Here is a 27,526-nt window from a genome sequence, read left to right as displayed (position 1 = left end):
TAATCCTTAATAGAGATATGCGATCTTGTCTAGAAATCCGAGTGTCATTGACGATAATCATAGGAGCAGAAGAATCATTTTTTTGTAATATAAGACAGGAGTGAGTTTTAGAAGAATTGAAATCAACTAAATTGTCTTTGCCCCACTGGAGATCAGCGGAATTGGTAGTGGATATTTGAGAAGTTGAAGCAGTTTGTGTAAGACAAGGTTTCTCAAATTGAAAGGTAGAATGCGATTTGCCCCCACCAGCAAAGCTGTAGATAGGGGTGCCTCCGTAGCCAGGTAGGCAGGAGCAGCAGTGCGTAGCACACACACTTCTTGATTAGACCGGGGTTTGAGCCCGTGCCCACCAAATACGGAGGATGTGGAAAGGTCAGGGAATGACCACCGCATATCCCTGGAGCAATATGACCTTAGTTGCTAATGCTCCTAAAAACCAAATAACTAACAAATAACAAACTGTAGATTGGATTTCTGGTCAGTGGAAGAATATCATTAATATATAAGGGGGAAAAGAATGGGAAAAAGAACTGAAGGGGAACACTAGCATTAGTGAAGTTGGAAGACAGAGCCATTTACTTTGCAGTGAGCAGACAGAGAGAAAACTGGACACAGTTACAAAAAACAGTTGGTAGACCATAAGATGGAAGCTTATTTCGGAGACCTTTATGCCAGACACAATCAAAAGCCCTTGAAATATCAAGAACTGCATAAGTTTCACCAAACTTTTCCATTGAATTTGTTCACAGATGGATAACATAAGCCAGTGCATCACCAGTGGATTGACACTGATGGAATCTATACTGGTGATCATTGAATGGATGGAAAGTTTCTAGATGTTTTAGGAATTGGAGGTAAATGAATTTCTCCATTACCTTAGAAAGAATAGAAGTGCAATGAAAAGATAATTGGATGGGAGGGATTTGTCACCCTTTTTTTAGGAACTTTCCAAGCAGAAGGGGAAAACACTGATGGAATAAGAAAGTGTAAAAAGTGACACAGAACAGGAATAAGCTTAGGAGCACAAGTTTGGAGAAGGGAAGAAGTATCATCAGGACTTTGTGCTTTCTTGACATCAAGAATATTCAAAGTTCGCTGACATCCTTTGGAAGATACCACAGGGGCCATTGAATGGAGTATTACTGGGAATTGCATGGTGTGGTTTACTAGGATCATCAATACACAAGTTAGAAGAAAAGTAGGATGTTAGCAAGTCAGCTGTGACTATAGCTGAGATTGCAGTGGAATTGTCCTCTTTTGACAGAGGTGAGACTAGAGATAGGTAAAGTTGTACCCAATAGCTTTAGCAAGAGAGACTGACTGCTCGGCTACCATTTGGACAAGAAGTGTTTTCTTAGCCTGTTCAAAATTTATTTTGGACTGATTAATAACTGCTTTACAATTGTTGCACGTTTTGGTGTAGGCAGAAAATGAACTGGGAGATTTGGATGCAAGCCAATTACGATATGCAGCATTCTTCTCTTGAACAGCCTTAGCACATTTATTGGAAAATTAATTGGAAAAATAAAGGACAAGAGTGTAAGATGGAGTGTGGAATAAAGGAGTTCATCCCTTCAAGGATAGTTTTACTGAAATTATTCTTATAGGCATGAAATGATCTGAGCAAACATTGACATCAGAAGTTTGAAACAGTAACCTGACCAAGGAGAAGAAGAAAATAAATCTTTGGATCATCCCATTTTACATTTGTTTAATGCCAAACAACACTAGGTTGAGAATGGCCACACGAGAAAGGCTCCATTGGAGAAGAGACATTACCAAGTTGTGATTTGAGGTGCCACTCACCTTGACCATGTACTCGAAATAGTTGCTTGTGCAAAAAAGATCAAGAGTATGGCTCTGTTGTTAGTATTGTCTGTTATTCTGGTAAGTAAATGAACAGTCTATGCAGGGTCATTAGTAATTGCAAAAGCCTCAGCAACCTGCGTTCATGTGACTAAAAAATGGAAGCTAGCTGGAGTTGTGAACATTAAAATCACCAATGAAAATTACCTCACTGTTAGGAAAGTTGAATTGGAGCAAATCAAGTTTCAAAGAGAGAAAGTGAATAAGTTCCAAGTGATTAGTGGAGTTGGAAGAACAACAGAGGCAACAGATGAATTTAGCAGAATGAGGCAGGGATAAAGATTTTAAGCCAGAGAAAATCGAAAAGAGGAGACCAGATTATTTAGTCTCTGAGAGAATATCAGAGCAGGTACATGCACAAATACAATTGAAAGGAATTATACAACAGATAATTTGGAAAACTGAGATGAGCAGTTTTTGAATCAGCCAATAATTGGGATTCTGTTAGAAAAAGTATGTGGGGCTTGTCAGACTGGAAATGGACATCATTGGAACTGAGACCACATTTATTTGTGAAATGAACGAAGAAGTGTTTTGGGAGGTTTAGATCTTTTCACAGATAAGTTTATTCTATTACTTTGACTGTTCATGATGTATTCAGTAGTAAGAACAGATGGGGAAGACATGTTGTTTGAAGTAATAAAATTTTTGGATTTTGTGTACACCCAGCTCCTTGAAATAACATGGCCTCAACAATGCCCCCACCACCACTTGGACTCCCTCCAGTCACTATCTGGCAGAGTAATGGCAGTGAGATTGTACATTAGTTGAACTGGAAGTCTCCTAAAGAGTTACCAATAGGTTTGGTCTGGTGAACTAACATGCAGCCAGCCTGTAAACACAGTTCTAGAGCTATGCTCTCAAAATATAAAGAAGATTGGATCTCACAGTGATGCCCATCACAACCTCAAAAGACATCAGTCATACTGCATGATGGAAGAGATTGGGATGGGGGGGGGGGGTAGCCAGAGTTTCATTCTGGAAACTGAACATAAGTTCCACCACTTCAGGTCTCCAATAAGCAAAGCAGTGATATTGCACTGGTCAATCACAGTTGTCTACCACTTAATATTGCCCAATAACACAGAGGGTTAGCATTCTTGGAGGTGACCACGCTTGGATGGCAAATCCTGACATATGGCACCTAGTATACCTCCAGTATACTAGGTGCCATATTTCAGGATTTGCACACAGGAGTTATATCCAGGTCCACCGTCGTGAAGGTACTAGCAGAGGATGTGGTTTTCACAGAATGACTGGACTTCACCAAAATTTGGTCCACTTGACTCAAGTGTCACTGAATATTATTGTTTTAGACTTCCAGTTGACAAGCCCAGCTTGTCATACCCGAGCGAATGTTTGTGAGAGCCTCAAGGACCAAATGATGGTGGATTTCACTAAAAACATTCTCATCAGGGTACCTCGCGATCTCTGTCGCAATTTATTATAAAATTGGTTTAAAGTTAATCTAAAAATTATTAAATAGAAATATAATTTTGCCATACTTGTTGCATAGCAGTATTGTTTTAAACTTGATTTGTTTTTTAATAAAATTAAATGTGAGAAGTGTAAATATGTGAATTTTCATTTTTATATTTAAACAGTTGTAACCAACTTAGGTTTTCAGACTACTGTTATACCATTATTAGTTAATGAATTTAAGAGATAAAGCAGAAAAAGACAAATTATTATGAAAATTTTCTTACTTAATGCAGATGACAGTGAAAAGAAGTATTCTTTTCACTGTCATCTGCATTAATGCCATAAGTGGGGGGGGGGGGAATGAAAACTAGAAAAGAAGAATTTTCTTGATAAATAGGAATCATCACAACTGATAACTACAATAAAAATTATGGGTAGAGTGATAATGAAAATTGAACTCAGTGCAGAGAACTGGAGATACTGCTGCACATTAAGCAAAACAGAACAACGTATAGGCTTACATTGACTTGTCAAGCCTATATATAAATGGGAATCTGTCACCTAAGGTTACCAGTGCATGAGCCAACTACAATGATCAGTCAAGTTTGGGAAAGTAAGGGTGAGTTATCTTCAGAAGTGCTTCTGTATAGAAACCAAGCGTGTGTGTGTTTTTTTTTTTTTTTTGTTTGTTTCTTCAGAGTTTGTAAAAATACTGAAATGTAGTTGTAGATTGAGAGGCAACTAGAGTAGTTGAGAAAAGTTAGGCATTTAATCTTGTTTTAGTCATTTTTATTAATGATGGAAGTTTAAAAGCATGGTGACAACTGTATAGAATGTATTCTTTGCAAGAGCACTCAGGTCAGAGAACAACACATTTTAGAAGTGTATATTGTCCTTTAGAAACTGGGGAGGTGAGATAAACAAATTAGAGAAGGAGGGACTTTCTACTATCTCTAACATACTGGTTATGAGATGATGAAATTAATGAATGGTATTAAAAGTACAGAATACCTTAGTAGTGAAGAAACAATTCAGTCAGCTACTGAACAAAGTGTGTGGGGGGGGGACTTTATTAGTATTTCATCAGCTGTAATTTATTCTGCGGTTCTACACATCTCAAACTCGTGATGAATCGATTTCTATGTATTACAATGAATATTGCATTAGTACTATGAAGTACTTACATAGAACCCAATGTCTTGTCTCTGTAATCACTTTTCAAATGAAACAACTTTATCCATCCCAGCATCTCTCTCTTTCAGATGCTTGCATTGTAGGAAATTGGTAATAATTCAAGGGACCCATATCTGAAAAATAGGGTTGGATGATACAATAACAATTAACCCAAATAACCAAAATTATTATCAGACTGAAAACGTTTTTGGGGTAAAGCCTCGTGTTGTGAGAAAGTTTACTGACATACAGGTTAGTGCAAATGTGTCATTTTAGTATGCAGCAACCTAAAGTAGTCAATTGCCATCATTTAAGTATATCTCATATTGTGATATACTTAAGACTATTGTTACTTATTCTCAGCAGATACCACCACCCAGATGGCACCATTTCAAAGCTTATTGACTTCTCGTTGGTGGGTGGGCAAGTACTCGGGTGTTGCAACACCAGAGTACCTGGACCTGCTCCTTTATGGCATAAAGGAGCAATTAATAATCAATAATCATCATAATAAACATATGAAATATGAAATGCTAAGAGAATTTACTCTAAATTATCTTTAGAAGTTAAAATTAAAGGAGTATAACCACGGCAGTATGGGTACAGTGTTTAAAGCAATAGCCAGTTGCATGAAAGACTGCACATATATGGTAGAGCCAAGAGTTTGGGTGGTGAACTCTTGGTTCTCTATCATATTTCTTAACATGGAGCAAGTCTATAATGAACACAGAGAAAAGTGCCCTTTCCTGCGTGAGATTTCATTTTAAACAATTTTAATACTCATAATCCTTCCTAATTAAGTTTTATTCCAATTCAATCCTTCCCAATTGATTTTTATTCCAATCAAACACAAACATTTAAGGAAGTACGTTCTGTAAAAGTAAGATATTCTAAATCTTCTTTTTGTCCTTAGATGCTTAGTGCTTCACTGTATAAGCACAAATTGGCCAGTATTGTCTTTGCCACTATGTTGCACGTTAGCAGACTAAAATTTTATAGGCAAAAACTGCCTTTGTAAACACTATGGAAAAGTTTGAACCTAGGTAGCATGAGGAAAAGATTTAAATAATTTCACACTAACATGATAGCATTATCAGAGGCTTAATATTCTGTAATTGGAACGTACATATGACAATGTTATTTTTAGTGACAAATCTTGTAACTGATGGTATTTAAGCAATTTTCACTTTTAGGGACATTTGCAATTAACATAAGTAGAGACTAAAGTACTTTCATTTTGTTAAAAGGATACAATTGTGTTTTTATATGTATATTGTTATGTACTGTACCATTTATATAAATTTATCTTTTGTAACTTTACTGACTCATCATCATCTAATTTAAATTTTAAAAAATAATAATTTGGACTTTTATAGGGAATGTATCTTCCTTTGTAACATAAGTTTCTATAATAAGTGGCCATTTGCTTAACGCAGGTTTTTATGAACATAACCTATCAATTAATTGGATGCCATCTGAATTTTCGATTTTACTATTCGAAAAATGTTCTTAACAAAGAACAAACAAGCAAATTTTAAAAATAAGGTAATCCTCCAATCAAGGACTGTATTTTAGTATTTGCCATATAGTACAAGGCAACCATAGCCTTTGGCTGTACTAACCAAAAGATAAAATAAAAAAGTTAAATCATTACCATTTTAAACTCTTTCATTGTTAATCACTTCACCCCTAAAAAATGAAATAAAGCCATCTTTTTTTTTTCAGAAAAAGTTATATTGCCAAATTGTGTGTGTGTGTGTGTGTGTGTGTGTGTGTGTGTGTGTGTGTGTGTGTGTGTGTGTGTGTGTGTGTGTGTGTGTGTTCAACTGAATAGTCTAAAAGGAGTTGCTCACTGATGTTTTAGATCAAAACAGGTGGCATAGATTTAGAAATGTATATAACAAAAGACTTTTCCAGTATATATATAATATCTTGAAATCCAAATACAGTCAGGTATGCTATAATGAACAGTTTTTATCAATAAAATCAGGATTCTACAACAAATGCAGAGGAATACTATCGGCTGACATTGCATGTGCATGATGTGTCTGGGCCTTCCAGCTTTGATTAGAGCATCAGTTATCATCTCTGTTATCATTTGTAAAGTTTAGTTATCTGCTTATTTGTCCTTTAGCAGTAAAAATATATTTTTTAATTATTCTGCTATATAATTTTACCCATGAGCCAGCAAAATAGTGAGAAAGCTAATTAACTTAGACATTAAGAAAGAAATAATTTCCAAGCAAGAAAGTGGAAAAAGTGTAGGAGATCTAAGTGCTGAATATGGTATGGCTAAATCAACAATCAGTACAATTTTAAAAAACAAGGAAGAAATAAAAAGTGCACAGGTCGCAAAGGGAATCTCTAGGTTAAGCAGTTCACGTTGTAATATCACAGAAAAGATGGAAACTCTTCTGTTAGTGTGGATTATTGAAAAACAAATGGCAGGTGATAGTGTCAGTGAGGTGATTATTTGTGAAAAGGCCAAACAATTGTTTGAGGAATTTGGTGCTAAGGATTTAGTACAAGTACTGGTTCTGTGAAGGAGTTTTTTGACACCAAGGGGTGGTTTACCGGATTTAGGAAAAGGACTTGATTACACAGTGTTGTAATGCATGGTGAGGCTGCCAGTGCAGAGAGGGATGCTGCTGAGCAACATTGTGAGAAATTTAAGAAAATAATTGGGGATTGGAGGCTTTCTTTTGTAGCAGGTGTTTAACTGTGATGAAACTGGCCTTTTCTGGAAGAGAATGCCATGCAGAACATATATCACGAAGGAGTAGACCACCTTGCCTGTACATAAGCCAATCAAAGACCAGCTTACATTGCTCTTTTGTGCCAATGCTTTAGGTGACTGTAAAGTCAAACCACTGCTTCGGGTGACTGGAAGGTCGAGTACCATTTGGAGAACCCCAGAGCTTTTAAAAACATCAGGAAAAACCGCCTTTGAGTTTTGTGGCATTCCAACCACAAGACTTGGGTGACCAGGAGTCTTTTCTCTGACTGGGTGACTGAGGTGTTTGGCCCCACTGTCCATGACTGCCTTAGGGAGAAGGATCTTCCATTGAAGGTTCTTTTTGTCATGGATAATGCTCCAGCCCACCCTCCTAATTTGATGGAAGAATTACCAGATGAGTTCAGTTTTATCAAGGTTCACTTCTTGCCACCTAATACAATGCCTCTCCTCCAGCCTATAGACCAGCAGTTGATTGCAAATTTTAAAAAACTCTACACTAAGGCACTGTTCAGGAAATGTTTTGAGGCCACTTCTTCCAGTGATGTGACTCTGAAGGACTTTTGAAAAGGTCATTTCAATGTAGCCGATGCTGTTTTCCTAATTGTGTGGTTGCTTGGAAGGAAGTTTCTGCTAGGTGCTTGAATTCAGCTTGGAGGCCATTGTGGCCTGATGCTGTGGCTCCAAGGGACTTCAAAGGCTTTCAACAGTTGGAGGAAGAGCCTATTGTGCAGGAAATTGTGTGTTTGGGCAGTTCCATGGGCCTGGAGATCAATGAGGAGGATGTGGAGGAATTGGTGGAGGATCACAGGAAGAAGCTAGCAGAGCTTCACAATGAAGAGGCAGAGGCACTGAAGAAGAGTAAAGCTTTTGGGGATGAGAAGGACGAGGACAAGGAAAAAAGCCACAGCATTCCAGCTGAGGACCTTAAAGAGGTGTTCGCTTATAAAAGATTATCACTCAAATATTGCCGCTGTGGAAATGGGCCTTAATCATTTTTGATAGCCCACTTTTGGAAGGTCCAAAAATCCAGGATAAAGCAGTCAACTCTGGATCCATTCTTCAAAAAGGTGGACAGATGCCCTCCAACTGATGAACCTCCCACAGGACAGTCACCCAAAATGAGTAGGAATGATGACTCCTCTCCTTCCACCTCTATATGATTTTTTTTTTTGATTTTTATTAGAGAAAGTTTGTTTATATTTTCACTGGAGGAATATTGTTTATGCTTTTCATGTGCGAAAGATTTTTTATGCTTTTATTATGGAATGTTCGATTATAATTTTCACTAGGGAAAGATTGTTTATCCTTTTCATGTGCGTTAGATTGTTTATGCTTTTTATTAGGGCAAGTTTGTTCATATTTTTCACTAGGGAAACATTGTTTATGCCTTTCAGATTTTATGTACAGTGTATAAAAGTTAAATAAATTAATTTTATATTATTTTTACACTTATATTTTTCGTTTTGTATTATATTTTTCCTGTTTAAATCGTATTGGATGGTAACTTTGCTCTAGACTGTGGGCCTGGAACAGATTACCCCTAAATACATATATTTCAATATATTCTAGAATGAACAAGGTTCTAGAACCAATCACGTTCATTCTAGCATACTCCATTACACTAATTTTTTTTTTTTTTTTTTTTTTTATGAAAGAGATATGTTCCTTCAAAGTCATTCATTGAATGAAAACAAATTTTCCATTAATTTAAAGCTAGTAATTTGGGATGTGGTTGCCTGAGAAAACACATTTATAATAATAAAGGGAATTATACAGTACATGTGCATATTGTATTTATTATAATGAATAATGATTTTAAATGAACTGTAACAAATTAAAACAAATGTGTAAAAGAAACAAAATGAGGACTAATTTGCTGGTTGAAGTTGATAGCTGAAATTCTGAAGCCAAAATGAGGTGGATTCTTAAGCATGAAGAAAGTATCGAATGACATCTTACCTAACATAACCTAACCTCTTATAAGCTCCTTATAGCAATGAAGTGCATCTTTGACTTTTCTGCTTTTGTCATCATGTTCTACATTCAAGTTATCTTCTTTGAAAATCTACTTCAAAAGGGTGGGGAGGCCATATCCCTCCATCAGTGTAAGTGTTCTTCAGTGAGAGCAATAATGCTTTCATTTGCCACCGTCAGCAGTAATACTCTTATTAACCTCATTATCCTTTGATTCTCTGCATGCACAAGGATTGAGGTTATTGACTACATTCAGGGTTAGCAATATTTGCACTGCTTGTTTTCCATGTTTTTAATTGAATTAATGTAAAAAATTTGTTAGGTGCACTTTTATAAAATGAGATTAGAACTATGTTATGTTTGAAGGCTCAATTTTCATAGTTTTGTTAGATGCTGCAATTTTTTCTTTACTAATTGTATATACGTTGTGTTGTATATAATTGTATAGATTTCATTTAGAGGGTTGAATAGTTCTTTTGAAAACCAGTTGTTTTAATTTAACTTGATTTAAGAACCAGTGATAAATTAATTCATGAATTAATTAAATTAATGATTTGAATATATATTTGAAGTATTGCACAGATATTTATTTGGTTGTAATATAAATTTCCATATCTGTAATCTCTAGCTTGGAAGGGAAGAGCCTGCTATGTCAATGGATAGTTCAGGGAAAATTATTTGGGCTAAACATTCTGAGTTGCAACAAGCCAATCTAAAAGCCATGACTGATTCTGAAATAAAAGATGGAGAACGGTTGCCCTTACAAGTAAAGGATATGGGCAGCTGTGAAATTTATCCACAAACAATTTCCCATAATCCTAATGGCAGGTGGGTTTGAAATATTTTAGACTTAAATGCAATACAAACAAAAAAAAAAGAGGAGGAAGAGGGAATAAAACATCATTTAAATTGTTTAGCTGATGTTCTTTCTTATCTCCATTTGTTTTCATTGTATTTGTTTAATTTGCTTTTTAATAATTAACAAAAATTCAGGACTAAAGTGTCAGACTGTGGGAAAATTTACAGACATAAGTTAGTGCAAATGCATTGCGTCTGTGTGCAGTAAATTAACCAAAGTTATTATAGTGACATCATTTCATTACATCTCATATTGTGAGTACCTTCACAATGAATTGCCTGTCCAGTTATACTTTCAATAAATAATGTTTCCTGTATCCTGTATTCCCACATCCACTGAAAATAAGCGACAATAGTCTTCTGTTTTAGGGAAATGTTACTTATTCAAAGTATAACCAGATAGGCAACTCATGAAGGTATTCACAATATAAGATGTAATGAAACAATGTCACTATAACTTTGGTTAATTTACTTTGTATAGACATGAAGCATTTGCACTAACTTATATGGCGCCTCTGTAGCCATATAAGTTAGTGCAGGAGCAACAGTGCGTAGCACATGCTTCTTGATTAGGCAGGAGTTCGAGCCCGTGACCACCAAATACGGAGGATACGGAAAGGTCAGGGAATAACCACCGCATATCCCCGCAGCAATATGGCCTTAGTTGCTAATGCTCCTAATAACAAACAACAAACAAACTTATATGTTTTGTTTTTAATGTATTTAAACAAAATATTTTTTTCAGTGTTTTCCAATTTTGTGAAAAATACTTAGTGCTACAAAATTAATGCCCCCCAAATTTTTTTTTCCCCCAATTTTGTGATGTTGTTTACAAAATGTAGTGGTGTAAAGTGAAAACACTAGGTTTAAATGTTAAATATGCGAAGGTAAAGAAAGCCAGCACAAGACCACGACAAACTTTGAGGAGCTTACCAGGCAAATTGGTTTGCTGCTACCACACTCTAGTGCTGCTCACTCGGTAAACAGATGATAGGTGTTATCAGTCTGGAGCAGAAGTTAAGAACAATGTATTGATTGACACGTAGGCGTGACATGCAATGAAATGATTGGTAGCAGCATGACACACAATAAGATACTGTGTAGTCATTGGTTGGCATTATATGTATTTATGCATAATTAGTTTTGTAATGAACAGTAAACAGGTAATAGTAGTGATGAATCTTTTAAAGATAGAAATTTCTAAAGAAAATGAAATGCTGCTTGATTTTTTGATGAAAACTAAATTAATAACACTGAAATTGTACTGTTTTAAATGCAATGATTATTTTAAACTAATTGAATCAGAGTCATGTGGAAAGTTCTGACATTGTAAAAAATGTTCTGTACGAGTTTCTTTATTAAAACATAGTTTTATGGAAAATACAAAACTTCCATTAAAAAAGATAATGTATATTATATACCTTTGGTCAATGTGCACGCCAGTAACTACAACAGTATTCCATCTGGAGATTTCAAAAGTAACAGCAGTTAAGTTTTATAAGAAATTAAGAGATATTTGCAAATTGCAGTTGTTAAAAAAAACCAATTAAGTTGGGTGAATCGGGGAAACTGTAGAAGCTGACAAAACTGTATTGGTAAAATCAAAATATCAGAGGACGAAATTTAATTACTAAGAAGAAATGGGTGTTTGGAATATTTGAAAGGGAATCAAAATTTGTGTTCATGAAATTCATAAAAAAATCAGAAAGCAAAAACACTACCATCATAACAGATGAATGGCGTGGATATAGGTGTATTACAGCTTTAGAAAAAAAATTACAAACATTTAACGGTGAAACATAAGGAACATTTTGTAGATCCACATACAGGAACATATACGAATAACATCGAAGCCCAGTGGAAGAGACTAAATGACAGCTGTAAAAATATGTTGACAGGTCACATGAATGAATATATGTGCCATCAAATTTATGGGAAAAATGAAGACACTTTTCAGAATATTTTAATCAAATTGTGAATAGTTATGAATACATATCATAACTATATAATTTGTATTCATGAAATTGATTATTATTATTATTTTTTTTTATGAAAATGTTCTGCTCATTTTTATATTCTTTATTATGTATTTTCTCATTATTAAAAGCAGATTTTTGGAGTTCATGATTTTTCACTATATTACTGATTTAGGTTAGGTTACAAAAAAAGGAAAAGGTTTCTTTATTTTTCATTATATTTCATAACTTGACCTTAAATGGTAGGTTAGGAAATAATATAAAAGGTTTCCTTATATTTCCTAACCTAACTTTAAAGGGTAGGTTAGGAAATAATAGAAAAAGAAAGACAGATTCTTTACACGCACGCACGCACGCGCGCGCACACACACACACACACACACACAATTTAGTTATAAGAATTTTTTTTTAAATCAATGGCAAGATATACCCTGCAGAACTCGCTCTGGAAAAAACCAATGATAACAACCTTGCAACCAACTACCTTGATTTAGATATAGATATCAACTACCTTGATTTAGATATAGATCTTAATAACTCTCAGACCACAGTCAACATATACAATAAATGTGAAGTTTTCAACTTCAATCTATTTAAATTTAACTTTACACATTGGCATTCTAATATCTCCAAAAAGGTACATGCCAATATCATTGTCCCAATGTATCAGGACAGCCACCGTATGCAATAGCAAAAAATTGATAGTTAACAATATCAGAAATCTCTACAATAAGCTTCTAGACAATCAGTTTCCTACAGCCTACCTGTATTACCATATCAAAAAAAGCACTACTTATTATCAAACATATAAAGTTAACCAACTACACAACTGAAATCAATAATATTATGGCTAACTAATATTCTATAGCTGCTAGGCTTGTACATATTGTATAGTCTATATTCCTAGCCTCTTTGGTGTCTTACAACTTAAAAAACTTCTACCCACCAATTGGCTAACCAAGGAGTAATTTAATTTATTTTTATTTTTACTATTTTTATTACTTCATATTTTATATACCATACATAACTGACTTAAACACTGGAAGTATACTCCCAGAACTATGTTCTACTATAGGAATGGGAATAGCAACCTCAAACTGTCCAAGCATGACCTATTTTCATTGTCTTCCGTATTCTTTACACTTTTCTACCATTCTATATATTTTTATTTCTTGTGAGCCATTAGTTCACTGAATGCCATATCGAGATGCTCCTTTTCTACTTTAACACACTTTTCTCGCCTAAACAAAGTTTAGCGACTATTTACCGCTACTTTGTAAGCTTGTTACTACTTCATGTGTTTAATTCCTACCCCAAAATACATTTGTAATTTTAATTTAATTTAATTGATTTTGACAATTTTCACTAACTTACAATTCTATGACACATGGAGTAGCTAGATTATTTTAATTTTAATTATTTCTTTTAACTTACCCTTTTCCTATTTCTTACACAAGGGGTCGTTAGCATATACCAAAAACTTACTTGAAACATTTGTCATTCTACGTTGCAGTACAGACCTTCTCTTCTCAACTCTACCTCAGTAAGTTATCTTCTTTCATTTTAACGTTTCTCTTTCATTCTTTGCATTGCTGACCCGACTGAGGTGGAATGCCTCTGTCAGGTCAGCCATGAAATATACGTATGCCTCATAATTAAAATTTAATTATACATTAAACTTTAACTTTAACCCTCATCTTCCATACAGGCTTTTCAAATCTACATATATTTCATGTCAGAAACAGGGCCTTACTTGCTATTTTTTCCTTTGATTTTGGCGGCTGGCCCTCAAAAAAAGCATTGAAGTCATAGGATACACAGCATTTAGTACTTCTAATTTACTTATTACCTTCTGTCCCTTCCTTGTTCCCCATAGTTACAATTTCAGTTCTGTTAGCCCTTTACCTATTCCTCCTACCTATAAACATGTGTATATATACATAGTATTTTTATAATATTATTAGAGAAGATTATAGTAAGATAATCATATTAAGATATATGATATATACCTTGATGGATCTATAGAAAACGTATAGCATAGCATCCTATATGTTTTCCATAATGTACAACAGTTAGTACACAAAAGGATAATGTTCAAAACATATTGTTGCTTACCCACAATATAGGTTACTCAAATTGAAAGTAAAACAGCGATAAGGGGTTCTCTGTTTCTGTGATGATTAATATGCACTAAGGTGAAATCAGTTTTGAGATTGAATACCAAAAATATAATTTCGTGTAATATAACAAGTAAAAAAAAAAAATCTTTCATATTGTAATATGGATTGGATTCAAATGATTTAGTAACCTCTAAATTTATTACTTGTTATATTACACCAAATTATATTTTTCTCAAAATTGATTTCTTCTTAGCGCATATTGATCATCACAGAAACAGAGAACCCCTTATCTCTGTTTTACTTTCAATTTGGATGGTTGATCCCAGACGAAGTCACCTAGATTGTGGGTAAGCAAAAATAAATTTTATATATTATCCTTTTATATATTAACTTTTGTACGTTATATAATCCTATATATCTTACTATAATCTTCTCCATAAATACTATATACAACACATTATGGACATAATGCATCCATTGCCACCGCAAGTGCATTAAATACAGATTATTAATTACAGTTTATTAATGTCAGTATATTAATAATTGCAACCCATTATATATTGTGGTATTTTGTATGACTTGCACTTCTGTCTTTGCATTAACTTTCATAGTTATTATACATACACATCTACATCCTATACTGCTGCTTGTTGATATTTTAATATTTTCTTGGCGCAGTATAACTTTAGTTGTTTTTGCACCAATAAAATCAAAATCAAATCAATCCTATACTGCTGCTTTGCACGCTATGGTGCATTTGTTATATTCAATATACAGCAGGCCCTCGTAACACAGTTCGATTTATGCTGATTCGCTATAATGCAGTTCTTATATTATAACCCGTATCTGACTATAAAGCTGTCACAAATCACCATAACGCTCTTTTACAGATTGCATGTTTGGCATATTTAATGAAATCATTTTATTTGATGGAGTCGATAGCTTGAAAATGAATAGCAAAACAGCATTAAAACGTTTCCCATGCCAACTTGAGAAATTTCCTCACACTTGGTGAAATTTTCTCGCACGCTAATTTAATTGCAGTACAGATCAACATTTTAAAAAATTTATCAAGTATATTGCTTGTAATATTTGCGTTATATGCATTTATCCGAAGTCTAGTCATCACTCAGTACAGTATTAGACATCGTGCGTAACGGACGGTTTACTTGAACATTGTATCATGATTAATGCAACCAATGCAGTTATATTTTCTAAGAGTTAATAATGGCGGATAAGAATGAAAAAGCAACAACGTCTGATCACAGTACGAAGACTACAAATGTAAGAAAAACACTAAATTTGAAAATTAAATTAGAAGCTTTGAAGCAAATCGATTCCGGTCATCGACAAGTGGATGTGTGCCATAATTTAGGACTGGCGAGTTTAACTGTAAGAACAATTATAAAAAATAAAAAATTAATTTTAGCAGTGGGAAAGACAGAGCTGTTCCACTGCAAGCAACTAGGGCTAGGCCGGCTATTATGATTGAAATGGTGAGACTTTAACTAATTTTATTGAAGATAATATCCAATTCAGAATTCAGTTAAGTTAAATATTATAAAAAAGAGAGAGAGAGAAATTAGCCTATATGATGATCTGAAGAAAACTTGCCAAAAAAAAAAAAAAATGTTGAACCATTTAAAACTAGTAAGGGCTGGTTGAATAGATTTAAAATCCAGGGAGAAGTCACAAGTGCAGATCAAGGAGCCAAAGCTTTCAAAAAAGAACTTGTTAAAATTATCGAAGAGGGGTATTATGTCTTACACTTCAAGTTTTTAACGTAGATAAAGTAGGACATTTTTGGACACGAAAAGTTTCATATTGAAAGAAGAAAAAAACATGCCAGGTTTCAAAGCTTTATTGTTGGGTGGTAATGCTGCGGTAGGTTTAAAATTAAAATCCCTTTTAGTTTACCAGGAAGAGGGCCAAAGTACAACCCAAAATCGACACATTTTTCATGATTAAATTCATCAGTTAAATTAAATCAATTTAGATCAATTAAATTCATGATTTCAATTGGAATTTTAAGTTTAATTTTGATACATAAGTAGTTACCACATAATTATAAAAGTAAAAAAAAGTAAAGTGCAGCCATTATCAACCCACAGCAGGATGGAAGCCTCCACAACAATTCATGCTGAGAGAAATGGACCATAATCTGCCACGCTGGTCCAGTGCGGGTTGGCAGATCGACCGTATTCAGCAGGCAGGGGCTTGAACCCCAGTCTACTCAAAGAGCGTGTGCTACTGCACTCCCGCTCCTGCCCACTCGGCTACGGAGGCCTCTATTATATACATATGTAATGCAGAATATTTTATATGTACAAATATTTGAATATTAAATATTTGAACGACATTTGTGGATCTTTTCACTACCGTTTATTATTGATTAGGAAATATCCTGTGGCACCGACCGCAACTCACAAATACATATGTTACCCTGTGGGAGTGCGACGCCTGCTTACCGCGGATTCACTTAGCGCTCTGTTTTCCCAAAACGAATTATCAGCGTTAAGCGGAGATCATCTGTACAGTCGATTCCGGTTATTTGGGCAACCAGTTAATTGGGGCAGCCGTTTATTTGGGGCAAATCTTAAAAAACAGAACCTAATCAAGAAAATAGCCAGGGTTTACTTCGCTTAATTGGGACAACATGCTGTTTAATCAGGGTAGGAGACCACAGCACTGGAGATTATCCTACAATTGCCTTTGACCGTACCACATGGTTCGGTCACATTTCTGGAGGTCACAACCATAAAACAATAAAAACAATTAGCAGTCACCTGTTTAGTGGGCTTTTCTGTTAGTGCAATATATCATAAACGGAGAGTAAACTCGATCTTATTGAATTTGCGATAATACCGACTGCTGGAATTGTATGGGTTATTATGGTGAAATGTGTTTACACTTCCATGAAATCTTCAATCATATAAAAAAATTAATTTTCGGAATCTTCTCTTCATTCCTCTTTTTAAAGTTTCGTAACTTGTTACTCCGTTCTCACTTGCACATATCATGTTACTTTCAATTTTTGTGTGTCGTGTTCTTTGTTTTAATTGCTTATCTTTATACTGTTTTAAATTTTAACCCCCACCCACAAATGTCAATGAACAGAAATGTCAACTAGTTAATATGTACATACTGCAATAATTACACTCAAACACCAGCCAAGCGATTAAAAATTTTATTATAAAATATAATAAAATACTATTATACAATATCAGGAGACTAAACTTATTACAATAAAATAAAATAAAATTATTAAAATTTGCTAAAATACTGAAACTTTCGGAGACTGCTGTCTCCTTCTTCAGCAGTGTACTATTACTGCAGTGACACATCCTTAAGTAGCAGGCCCGTGGCACTCAAACACGTGATTCAGCAGGCACGTGTGCATCGGAAATGGAACTGGTCATCCCGTCTGAAGACAACCGCCTCAAACAGGGGGTGTAAATGCATACACCTGTTAATAGTATTATGACTGGATGAACCGATTCGCAAGCTCTCGAGCCACTTGCATTCCCAAAATCCATGGGCACGGTAAGTAATGACCGTTTCCTCAAGGAAGATCTGATGTTGCTTCTCCCAGAAATGCTCTGCCACAGCAGACCTCGCATAGTTTGCAGTCTTAATAGCAGTCATGTGCTCCCCAGACGGTCTTTTAAACGCTGCCCCGTCTCCCCCACATAACACTCCCCACAATCCGGGCACTTGATCTCGTAGACCACACTATTAGTAGAGTTTTGGACTACAGGATCTTTGACTTGAGACACCATGTGTGCAACCTCCGTCCCGGAGGTTGCACACAGCTGGTCTGACACTCCCGCAATGCCCATACAACACGTTCTGAAAGGCCCAGATAGTGAGGAATGTATGCGGTAGCCACAGGGGCAGGTGACTCCCTACAATTGCACTCTACCCTATTAATATATTTGTCTAAGACCCGCTGAAGTCTGCCGTGACTCTACAAATTTCCATTTCCTTATCCTCAGGGGTACTACAGTGGGTTCACACCCTATTCAACAATGCCCTGGCTACACTATTCTTATGTTGATAAGCCTGTGCTGAGCTGTAATGAACATACTGGCTACGGCACATTGGCATTCTATAGACTGTTGTCTTTATTCTAAGCCCATCTCTGCTAATCAGGATATCCAGAAACGGGAGGGACCCAGCTGTTTCCACCTCCGAGGTAAATTGTATAAATGGGGAGAAGCCATTAAGTAAATTGAGCACTTCATCTTCCTTCCTCTTTTTTTATAATGGTGAACGTATCGTCCACATATCTCCTCCACTCGCGCATGGGGAAATCCAACTGATGAAACACCCTGGTTTTTAGTTCCTCCATGGCCAAATTGGCCACAATGGCACTGATGGGTGAACCCATCAGTGCCATGGACCTACTTAGACATAACATTTTGAAAAATCATGGTAGTGCTAGTGAGGCAGAACTCTACGCCTTTACAGATATCATCGATACTTAATAAACATCTAGCACTTAAGGTATCATCCTGTTCCAAGGCCAATTTTACACAATGCACCCCATGTGTGATGGGGATACTCGTGAACAAAGATACCACGTCAAAAGAGATCATAAGTTCATCTTCACCTATAAACTGGCTTCTTATAAAATTTACAAATTCCTTGCTATCTTTAACTACCAAACTGGAGCGTCCCACTATAGGAGAAATAATTCTAGTTAAAAATCCCGATAAGGCATAAGTGTAACTACCCACAAACGATACTATTGGTCTCAATGGAACACCCACCTTGTGCGTCTTTTGGAGGCCATAGAACCGGGGTATTCGACATCCTGAAGCATGTAGAGTCCAGTAAACTTCTTTAGATATTTTGCTTGCCTTATGCCAGCCCTATATAATGCTATTAACTTGTCTCTCCAAACCAGCTAATGGATTTCGATGGGTAACTTTATATACATTGGTAACCTATAAAAGATCTAGAGCTTTTGCACAATAATCTTCTTTGTTCAGTATAACTGTAGATCTGCCTTTGTCAGCAGGTAACATTATAATATCCTCATCCTGTCTAAGCTGTCTTAATGCTCTTTCATGTCTATGGCTGAGATTAGAATGTGCCGTCCTGGCCCGACTTAAAATTGCTGTAATCCTAACCCGTATCTCATCAGCCTGGATCACTGGTATCTTGTTGATGGCTTTCTCCACTTCCATAGCTATCTCCACAATGGAAGGCTTAGCAGGTACTAGAGCAAACTTTGGACCCAGGCTCAATAATCCTCCTGCTCTTTAGTAAACTGTTTGCCACTTAAGTTATGAATAAAGTTACCAATATCCCTATTATGTACAACCATAGATTCCTCTAGCAACTATTGAATTTGTTAGTTTGCCTGCGCATGTAAATGTCCGCAACCCTGGTCGCTTTATCTGCCACTACCCTCAAAATCAGCGCACAATGAATCAGGGTTAGATTGGTGCTAATATATTCTAACATCAATCCAATACGTCTTCTAATATCTCTCAGGTCATTATGTAATTTGGAAATCCAAATACTTAAAACTTTTCTTTGATAGAGTTTGGTAACTCTCCCCAGCTAGTCGTCATTAAATGGCATTCAAACCCGAAAGCCACATGGCACCAACTCGTGTTTTGCACCAATGGACAAATCTCAGATGCTGCCTCTGTTTGGCTTCAGCTATGCTAATTTTCTGGTACTCGTGGATGTGTCGAAGCATCAAATGACCAATCTTCAAACAGGCCTATAGGGCTGGGAAATTCCATACTGCAATAATTACACTCAAACATCAGCCAAGCGATTAAAAATTTTACTATAAAATACAAAAATAAAATATAATAAAATACTATGATACAATATCGGGAGACTAAACTATTACAATAAAATAAATTACGATAAAACAATTAAAAACAATACTAAAATCGTTAAAATTTGCTAAAATACCGAAGCTTTCGGAGACTGCTGTCTCCTTCTTCAACAGTGTACTATTACTGCAGTGATAAACAGAGGCAGCATCTGAGATTTGCCGATTGGTGCAAAACACATGAGTTGGTGCCACATGGCTTTCGGGTTAGAATGCCATTTAATGACGACTATCTGGGGAGAGTTACCAAACTCTATCAAAGAAAAGTTTTAAGTATTTGGATTTCCAAATTACATAATGACCTGAGAGATATTAGAAGATGTATTGGATTGATGCTAGAATATATTAGCACCAATCTAACCCATTGTGCGCTGATTTTGAGGGTAGTGGCAGATAAAGCAACCAGGGTTTATTAAGTATCGATGATATCTGTAAGGCATAGAGTTCTGCCTCACTAGCACTACCATGATTTTTTAAAATGTTATGTATAAGCAGGTCCATGGCACGGCCATTGTGGCCAATTTGGCCATGGAGGAACTAGAAACCAGGATGTTTCATCAGTTGGATTTCCCCATGCGCGAGTGGAGGAGATATGTGGATGATACGTTCACCATTATAAAAAAGGGGAAGGAAGACGAAGTGCTCAATTTCCTTAATAGCTTCTCCCCATTTATACAATTTACCTTGAAGGTGGAAACATCTGGGTCCCTCTCGTTTCTGGATCTCCTGGTTAGCAGAGATGGGCCTAGAATAAAGACAACAATCTATAGAAAGCCAATGTGCCGTAGCCAGTATGTTCATTACAGCTCAGCACAGGCTTATCAACATAAGAATAGTGTAGCCAGGGCATTGTTGAATAGGGTGTGGACCCACTGTAGTACCCCCGAGGATAAGGAAATGGAAATTTGTAGAGTTACAGCAGACCTCAGCAAGTGTGGGTACCCCAGAGGGTCTTAGACAAATATATTAATAGGGTAGAGTCCAATTGTAGGGAGTCGCCTGCCCCCTGTGGCTACTGCATACATTCCTTACTATCCGGGCCTTTCAGAACGCATTGTACGGGCATTGCGGGAGTGTCAGACCCACTGTGTGCAACTTCTGGGATGGAGGTTGCGCACAGTGGTGTCTCAAGTCAAAGATCCCGTAGCCCAAGACTACTAGTAGTGTGGTCTATGAGATCAAGTGCCCAGATTGTGAGGAGTGTTATGTGGGGGAGACAGGGCAGCGTTTAAAAGACCGTCTGGGGAGCACATGACCGCTATTAAGACTGCAAACTATGCGAGGTCTGCTGTGGCAGAGAATTTCTGGGAGAAGCAACATCAGATCTCCTCTGAGGACATAGTCATTACTGACCGTGCCCATGGATTTTGGGAGCTCAAGTGGCTTGAGAGCTTGCGAACCGGTTCATCCAGTCATAATACTATTGACAGGGTATGCATTTATACCCCCTGTTTGAAGCGGTTGTCCTCGGACGGGATGACCGGTTCCATTTGACACGCTCCCGAGCCACTGCCATTTCCAATGCGCATGTGGGGAATGCCGACCATGGGCCTGCTACTTAAGGATGTGTTACTGCAGTAATAGCACACTGTTGAAGAAGGAGACAGCAGTCTCCGAAAGCTTCGGTATTTTAGCAAATTTTAACGATTTTAGTATTGTTTTCAATTGTTTTATCATATTTTATTTTATTGTAATAATTTAGTCTCCCAATATTGTACCATAGTATTTTATTATATTTTATTTTTGTATTTTATTTTATTTTATAGTAAAATTTTTAATCGCTTGGCTGGTGTTTGAGTGTAATTATTGCAGTATGGAATTTCCCAGCCCCATAGGCCTGTTTGAAGATAAAGTTAATATGTACATATTACAGTATACGTATTAATTATTCCGATTTTCACATATCATTTAATTTTTTAATTGGTAAGGTAATAAAGGGTAAATTTGTGTTTAATATCTTTATTTTTATAGTCTGTGGATAATATTCCTCCTATTTTCCGTAATTAGAATCTCTGTTTAATAGAATTAAAATTCAATTCACAAACATGATCACAATGACCTGCGCTTACTACATATCGTATAGTGAACAGTACTTTACTATGGGGAGTCCATCGTAATGTGATTTGATTGTACAATGAACCAATTGTAAAGCGGGGATCCATTGTATTTTTAACTATTTACGTGAAACTTTGGATAATTGGGGCAGACACTTAATCGGGCCAAAATGCACTAGTTCCAATGTGTTCCAAATAGCCGGAATCAACTGTACATTGAATATGTTTATCTATCCTCAATTTCTTCTAGTATCAACTTACTGTTATTACCAATTTAAGTCTTAGCTTTCTGCTGCTTTGCATGAAAACTAGTCTTAAAATTTAACTACTTCTGCTTTATTTCTTTATTGATTTTAGAGGTCACTAGTTATTTATTTTTACAGCTCTCTCTCACGTTAGTTTTATTACTATAAATTATGAATGCTTAGAACAGTCCCTGTTTGATAACGCTTTGGTTGCAGCTATAGGATTGACTATTTGTGTTTTCACCCTGTCATTTCTTGCCCATTTGATTTTGTATTTCAGGTGTAGATTTTCTAAAATGTCTTACGCTTTTAATTTTTTAACTGTCGTTTTTGACTTATCAGTATTTGTTTACTTCAATTCTTTTGTATTAAGTTTACCGTAACTTTTGAATTAAATTTATCATAACTTTCATTATAAACACTGCATAGGGACTACCTTGTCCATACTTTTAGGAGTCATACTGCTTTTCTTTTTCGATTATTTTTACTTTATTTTCAAATTTCTACTCTTACACAGCTTTGGACAAGTATAGAAACGCAGTCCTTTGTTGCATGGTCTGGTGTAGTCCCCTGATGAAAAACCTGATCATGTGTCAACTTTTATTTTTATTTTCGCTGACATCAGATTTAAATGTATTTTGCTCTATTTTTCCTTTTTGAACTATAGCTAAATTTTACAGCTACCATTATTTTATTTTATTTTACAGGTCACTTTCCTTAAAATATTTCTTTTATGTTTTGGCTATTACTTCTTTTTGGCTTTTGGCTTTCCGTGTAACTCATATCTACATTTTTATATTTATTATAACATTCATATATATACTGGCGTTCAAAGAAAGTGCATCACCTAGGAATATCACATTTCTAACTTCTTTCGCAATGGTATGCTACATTAATGATTAGCATCACAAATAGAAATATAAACAACAGATATTTATTAATAGTTAAGGCAAAGCTTAAGTAATATTTGACAAGTACTCTCAAAATATTTCAAAATGAGCATTTGTAACCTTTATACAACAGTTTTGGTAAACAACAATTATGGCTGAAGTGTTATCAGAAGCCCTCAGTTTGTTTCAGTTTATTGTTTTAAATGGAAAACAAAATGAAAGGTTCACTAGGTACAAACTAATATATATATACATATAGTTGAACTGTCTGTGGCCCTGATGACAGCAACACACCGTCGAGGCATTGATAAGATCAATTTCTGAAGATAATCAGCTGATAGTTCGTGGGTCCAAACACGAAGGGTCTTTGGTTTCATTCTGGCAACTGCAGATTCCACACGACGCTAACAGTTCTCTGTAGGATTCAGGTCCAGGCTGTTTCCTGGCCAGCTAAAAGTTGCAGTTATTCTAACCATTTTTTCACCTGTAACAAACGTAAACACATTACTCTCGAACCTCTAATGCAGAAATGAAGCTAAAGAAACTACAGAGGTGCCTACTTACACTTTTCACCCGATGACAAGGAGCAGAGTCATCCTGAAAGATGCAGTTACTTGGCAGGTTGAAATGGTCTGTAATGGTTGGCAGCAATTTGTCTTCCAATATAGCTAGGTATCCGTTGGCATTTACGGAATGTTATATAAACAGCAGGTGACCTATTCTGCAATATGAAATGCACCCTAATATCATTTGGCTGGTAGGGAATTTCACTGTAGACACCATACATTTTTGATGGTATTCTTCACCACGTCTACGGCGAATCGTTTGTCTCCCATCAGAGCCATGCAGGTTGAATTTATTCTCATCCGAGAAAATAACTGACTTCCATTGCTCGGGAGCCGACCGGGCTAGCCAGGTGGGTAAAGTGCCTGCCTGGCAACCCAAAGGTCGCGGGTTCGAATCCCGCCTCGGGCATGGATCAAAGTACTGCAAAAAAAAAAAACCTTGGGAGGTGCACTATGGCCACAGAAGCCGATGCGCCAACAACTACCAAACCAAAAAAAAAAAAAAAAAAAACCATTGCTCGGGGGTCCATTTGACATGCTCCTTACACCAAATTAATCGGGCCTTTTTCATTTTTTGTGTGAGGAGGAGCTTCTTCATAGGACGAAGAGGTACAAGTCCATTTTTGAAGAGGTGTCTTCTGACTGTTACTGCACTTGCTACCACTCTTGTATGTTCTTCCCATTCTCTTTTCAGCTCAGACAAAGAAGCTTTACGGTTTTTAAGGCATAAGCACTTCAAAACCTGGTCCTGTTTTGGCTTAGAGACTCGTTTGCATCCAGTTCCATTTTTCCTATCAACGGAACCAGTATTCTAGCATTTGGAAAGAAATCTACTTAACTGTTGACTGATTACAAGACACTCTATAAGCAATATGACGGGAAGGACATGCTTCCTCATGTAAAGCAACAATAGCACTCTTTATTTGTGGCATCAACTGCATGTATCTCGCCATCCTGAAACAAGCATGGAATGACTGCAACTCTTGCAGAGGGTGCTTATATAGCTGAAAGTAACAGCTGATGCAATATTACATCATCACTTACACGTGCCAATCTTATCTGATGCAGTTTGTAAGAAATATTGCCTTATGCCGACGACAATTACAATTTTAAGGAGTAATGCACTTTCTTTGAACACCAGTGTATATACATCTGCATCCTTTGCTGCTGCTTTGGTGCATTTGACATATTCAGTCTATTTTTATTTTTCCCTCTATTTCCACTGTTTTTAACTCATTGGTACTATATTTGATATTTTTAATTTATATATATATATAGCAAATAGCTATTGAGGTGTTGATTGACATTATGATACATGTGTATCTGCGCGAGTGTCTTTAAAAATAAACAAACAACAAAATAAAAATACAGTAATAAAAAAAATAATATTTTGTTAATAAACAATTAATCCACTAGTCCACCTATTATTCTAAAGAAAAAAGGTCAGGTTACCCTCTCCACTTCAGGAGGGGGTTCAAGCTCCCATGGGATTCAAGTGGGGTAACTTGGCCTTTTTTTTTTTTACCATTATGGAAAGCATTCATTAGAGCATGTGCAATTAGGGCAAGTGACCATTAGGGCATATGAACAGTGCCAGGCAAAGGTATTTCCGTGCCCTGGCAGAAAGATTTTTTCGTACTCTTTACTAAGGATATAGATATTTTTTTCTCATTGTTCTTTTTGTTTTTTGCATCCCTTAAAGAATGGCACCCCAACAAGGGCTCTGCTACCCTGTGCCTTAATCCAGCACTGCATATGAATTAAGGCAAGTGAGACTAAACTGATGTTATCTGTTGTGTTCACACACCAGGCAGGCATGGCAGATGATGTACTGATTGGTGTGTGAACACAACAATCAGTACTGATTGTTGTGTTCACACACCAATCAGTACATCATCTGCCATGCCTGCCTGTCAGTCAGTATATCATTCTTGACTTCTACTCCAGACCGATAATACCTACCATTTGTGTACCGAGCAAACAGCACTAAAGTGCAGCAGTGACAAACCAGTTTGACCAGTAAGTTTACTGTGGTTCTCCTGTTGGCTTTCTTTACCTTTGCTGTTAAATATTCTGCAAATGATTGCACTGCACATCAGGTGGCATGGATGTAGTAGTTTGAAAATGAGTGGTGTTGACATGTGTATGAAGCAGTGATGTGTTATTCAGTTTATGAAAGCAGAGGACATTGTGCCCATTGAGGTTTCACTGATGTTTAACTACCATCCCTATATGGTTTGTCAGTGTGAGCATAGTAATGTTTCCTATAATTAATAGTTAGTGGTGGATTAGCCATGTGATGATGGTGGTAGTGGATGGTTTCAAGAATATGCCAAGGTCAGGGCATTCTCACACTACAATGGTGGAAATCAAAAGAGTGGATAAACTGATTCATAAACACCAGCACTTTAAGACCTGGGTAATGTATATGACAGTGGAATGTGTTAAAAATATTTCTGTACAGTCTCTTGGATAAAGGAAATTGTTTGCCATGTGGATTCATGAATATTAATGCCAGATCACAAGGAGAAGATAATGCAGTATTGTGTCTATTTTCTGGAGAATGACACTATGAGCAATGATTTCCTTAATAGTGCATCGCGGAAGAGAGGACGTCACTATGAAATGGAGTCACAGTGGCAACACATGGATTCATTGATAAAGAAAAAATTCAGATTAGCCATCCACTAGAAAAATCATGAGTTCATTTTTTGAGATGAGAAAGGCAATAATAATCCTTGTAGATTTCCTAGAATTGGGATACAAGGTCAGTTCTGCTCCCTATATGGAGGCATCAAAGGAGCTAAAAACACAAATTGCAGGAGTGAGGTCAAAGAAGAAAGGAAAAATTCTCCTTTAGCATGACAATGCCAGACCCCATACTAGCATCTCTACAAGAGAGACCATTGCAGAATTCAAGTGGAGTATTCTGCAACACCCGCTAGTAACTGTTATGCCATCAGACTACCACCTGTTTGACAATACTGAGGGATGGCTTTGAGAGGGAATGCTTTGCTAATGATGATGATGTCATTGGGATTATCAGTAAGGTGGCTCTTGGAGGCTGACAGCAAGAGGAAGCTAAGGTGGAAAAATGTATACAATATAGAGTGGTGAATATATAGAAAAATAATTGTAAATACTTGAAGGCTTAAATAATTTTGGCATTAATTTTCAGAGGCCCTTTTTTTATTTATTTTTATTGAGTTTTGTTTTCACATTTAAAACATTTAATGGTATTTGAAAATATTTAAAGCATTGTTGATATTTTTCATCTTCATTTTAAAATTACTACTTTCACTGTTTTGGCCAAACAGTATTTAAATTTAACTTCTCTTTTAAGGTTTGTTGTAGTGTGTGGTGATGGTGAATATATAATTTATACTGCCATGGCTCTACGAAATAAGAGCTTTGGCACTGCTCAAGAATTTGTTTGGGCCCTTGACTCTTCAGAGTATGCTGTACGTGAAAATAGTACTCAAGTGAAAATTTTCAAGAACTTCAAAGAAAAGAAATCATTCAAACCTGAATTTGGAGCTGATGGTAAGTGATATTTGAGTATTATGTAAATAAAGTAACCTCAGTTCTTGCAGTGTTCTCCCTTTAATGCCATATTGATGAAATTTTATTTAAAAATAATGTGAAAAAGTGACATGACCAAGACTAAAAAATTTCACCAAAAGAATTTCCGTTATTTGGGATTAAGTAATTAATAGTTATTAAAAATGTTGGTAATTTGAAACCATTGGTTTTTGGAATAATTATGATCTGCCAACATATAAATTAAA

At 36.0% G+C, this 27,526-nt stretch overlaps 1 protein-coding gene across 1 annotated transcript in view; it reads left to right on the top strand.

Annotated features, from left to right (window-relative positions):
• The window catches only part of beta'COP (coatomer subunit beta'), a 229,136-nt gene that overhangs the window by 126,169 nt on the left and 75,441 nt on the right, over positions 1-27,526 (top strand). Inside the window, exons 9-10 of the mRNA XM_090389611.1 lie at positions 9,801-10,000; positions 27,082-27,281. Of these exons, the coding sequence (XP_090245737.1) occupies positions 9,801-10,000; positions 27,082-27,281 (400 nt within the window). The remainder of the gene's footprint in view (positions 1-9,800; positions 10,001-27,081; positions 27,282-27,526) is intronic.

The sequence above is a fragment of the Mastigoproctus giganteus genome, chromosome 2 (genome assembly GCF_048544385.1).
Source record: "Mastigoproctus giganteus isolate SK-2022 chromosome 2, ASM4854438v1, whole genome shotgun sequence".
Taxonomy (NCBI): domain Eukaryota; kingdom Metazoa; phylum Arthropoda; class Arachnida; order Uropygi; family Thelyphonidae; genus Mastigoproctus; species Mastigoproctus giganteus.
The sequence above is the reverse complement of the archived record's forward strand: the minus strand, read 5'-3'. Positions and strand labels throughout refer to the sequence as shown.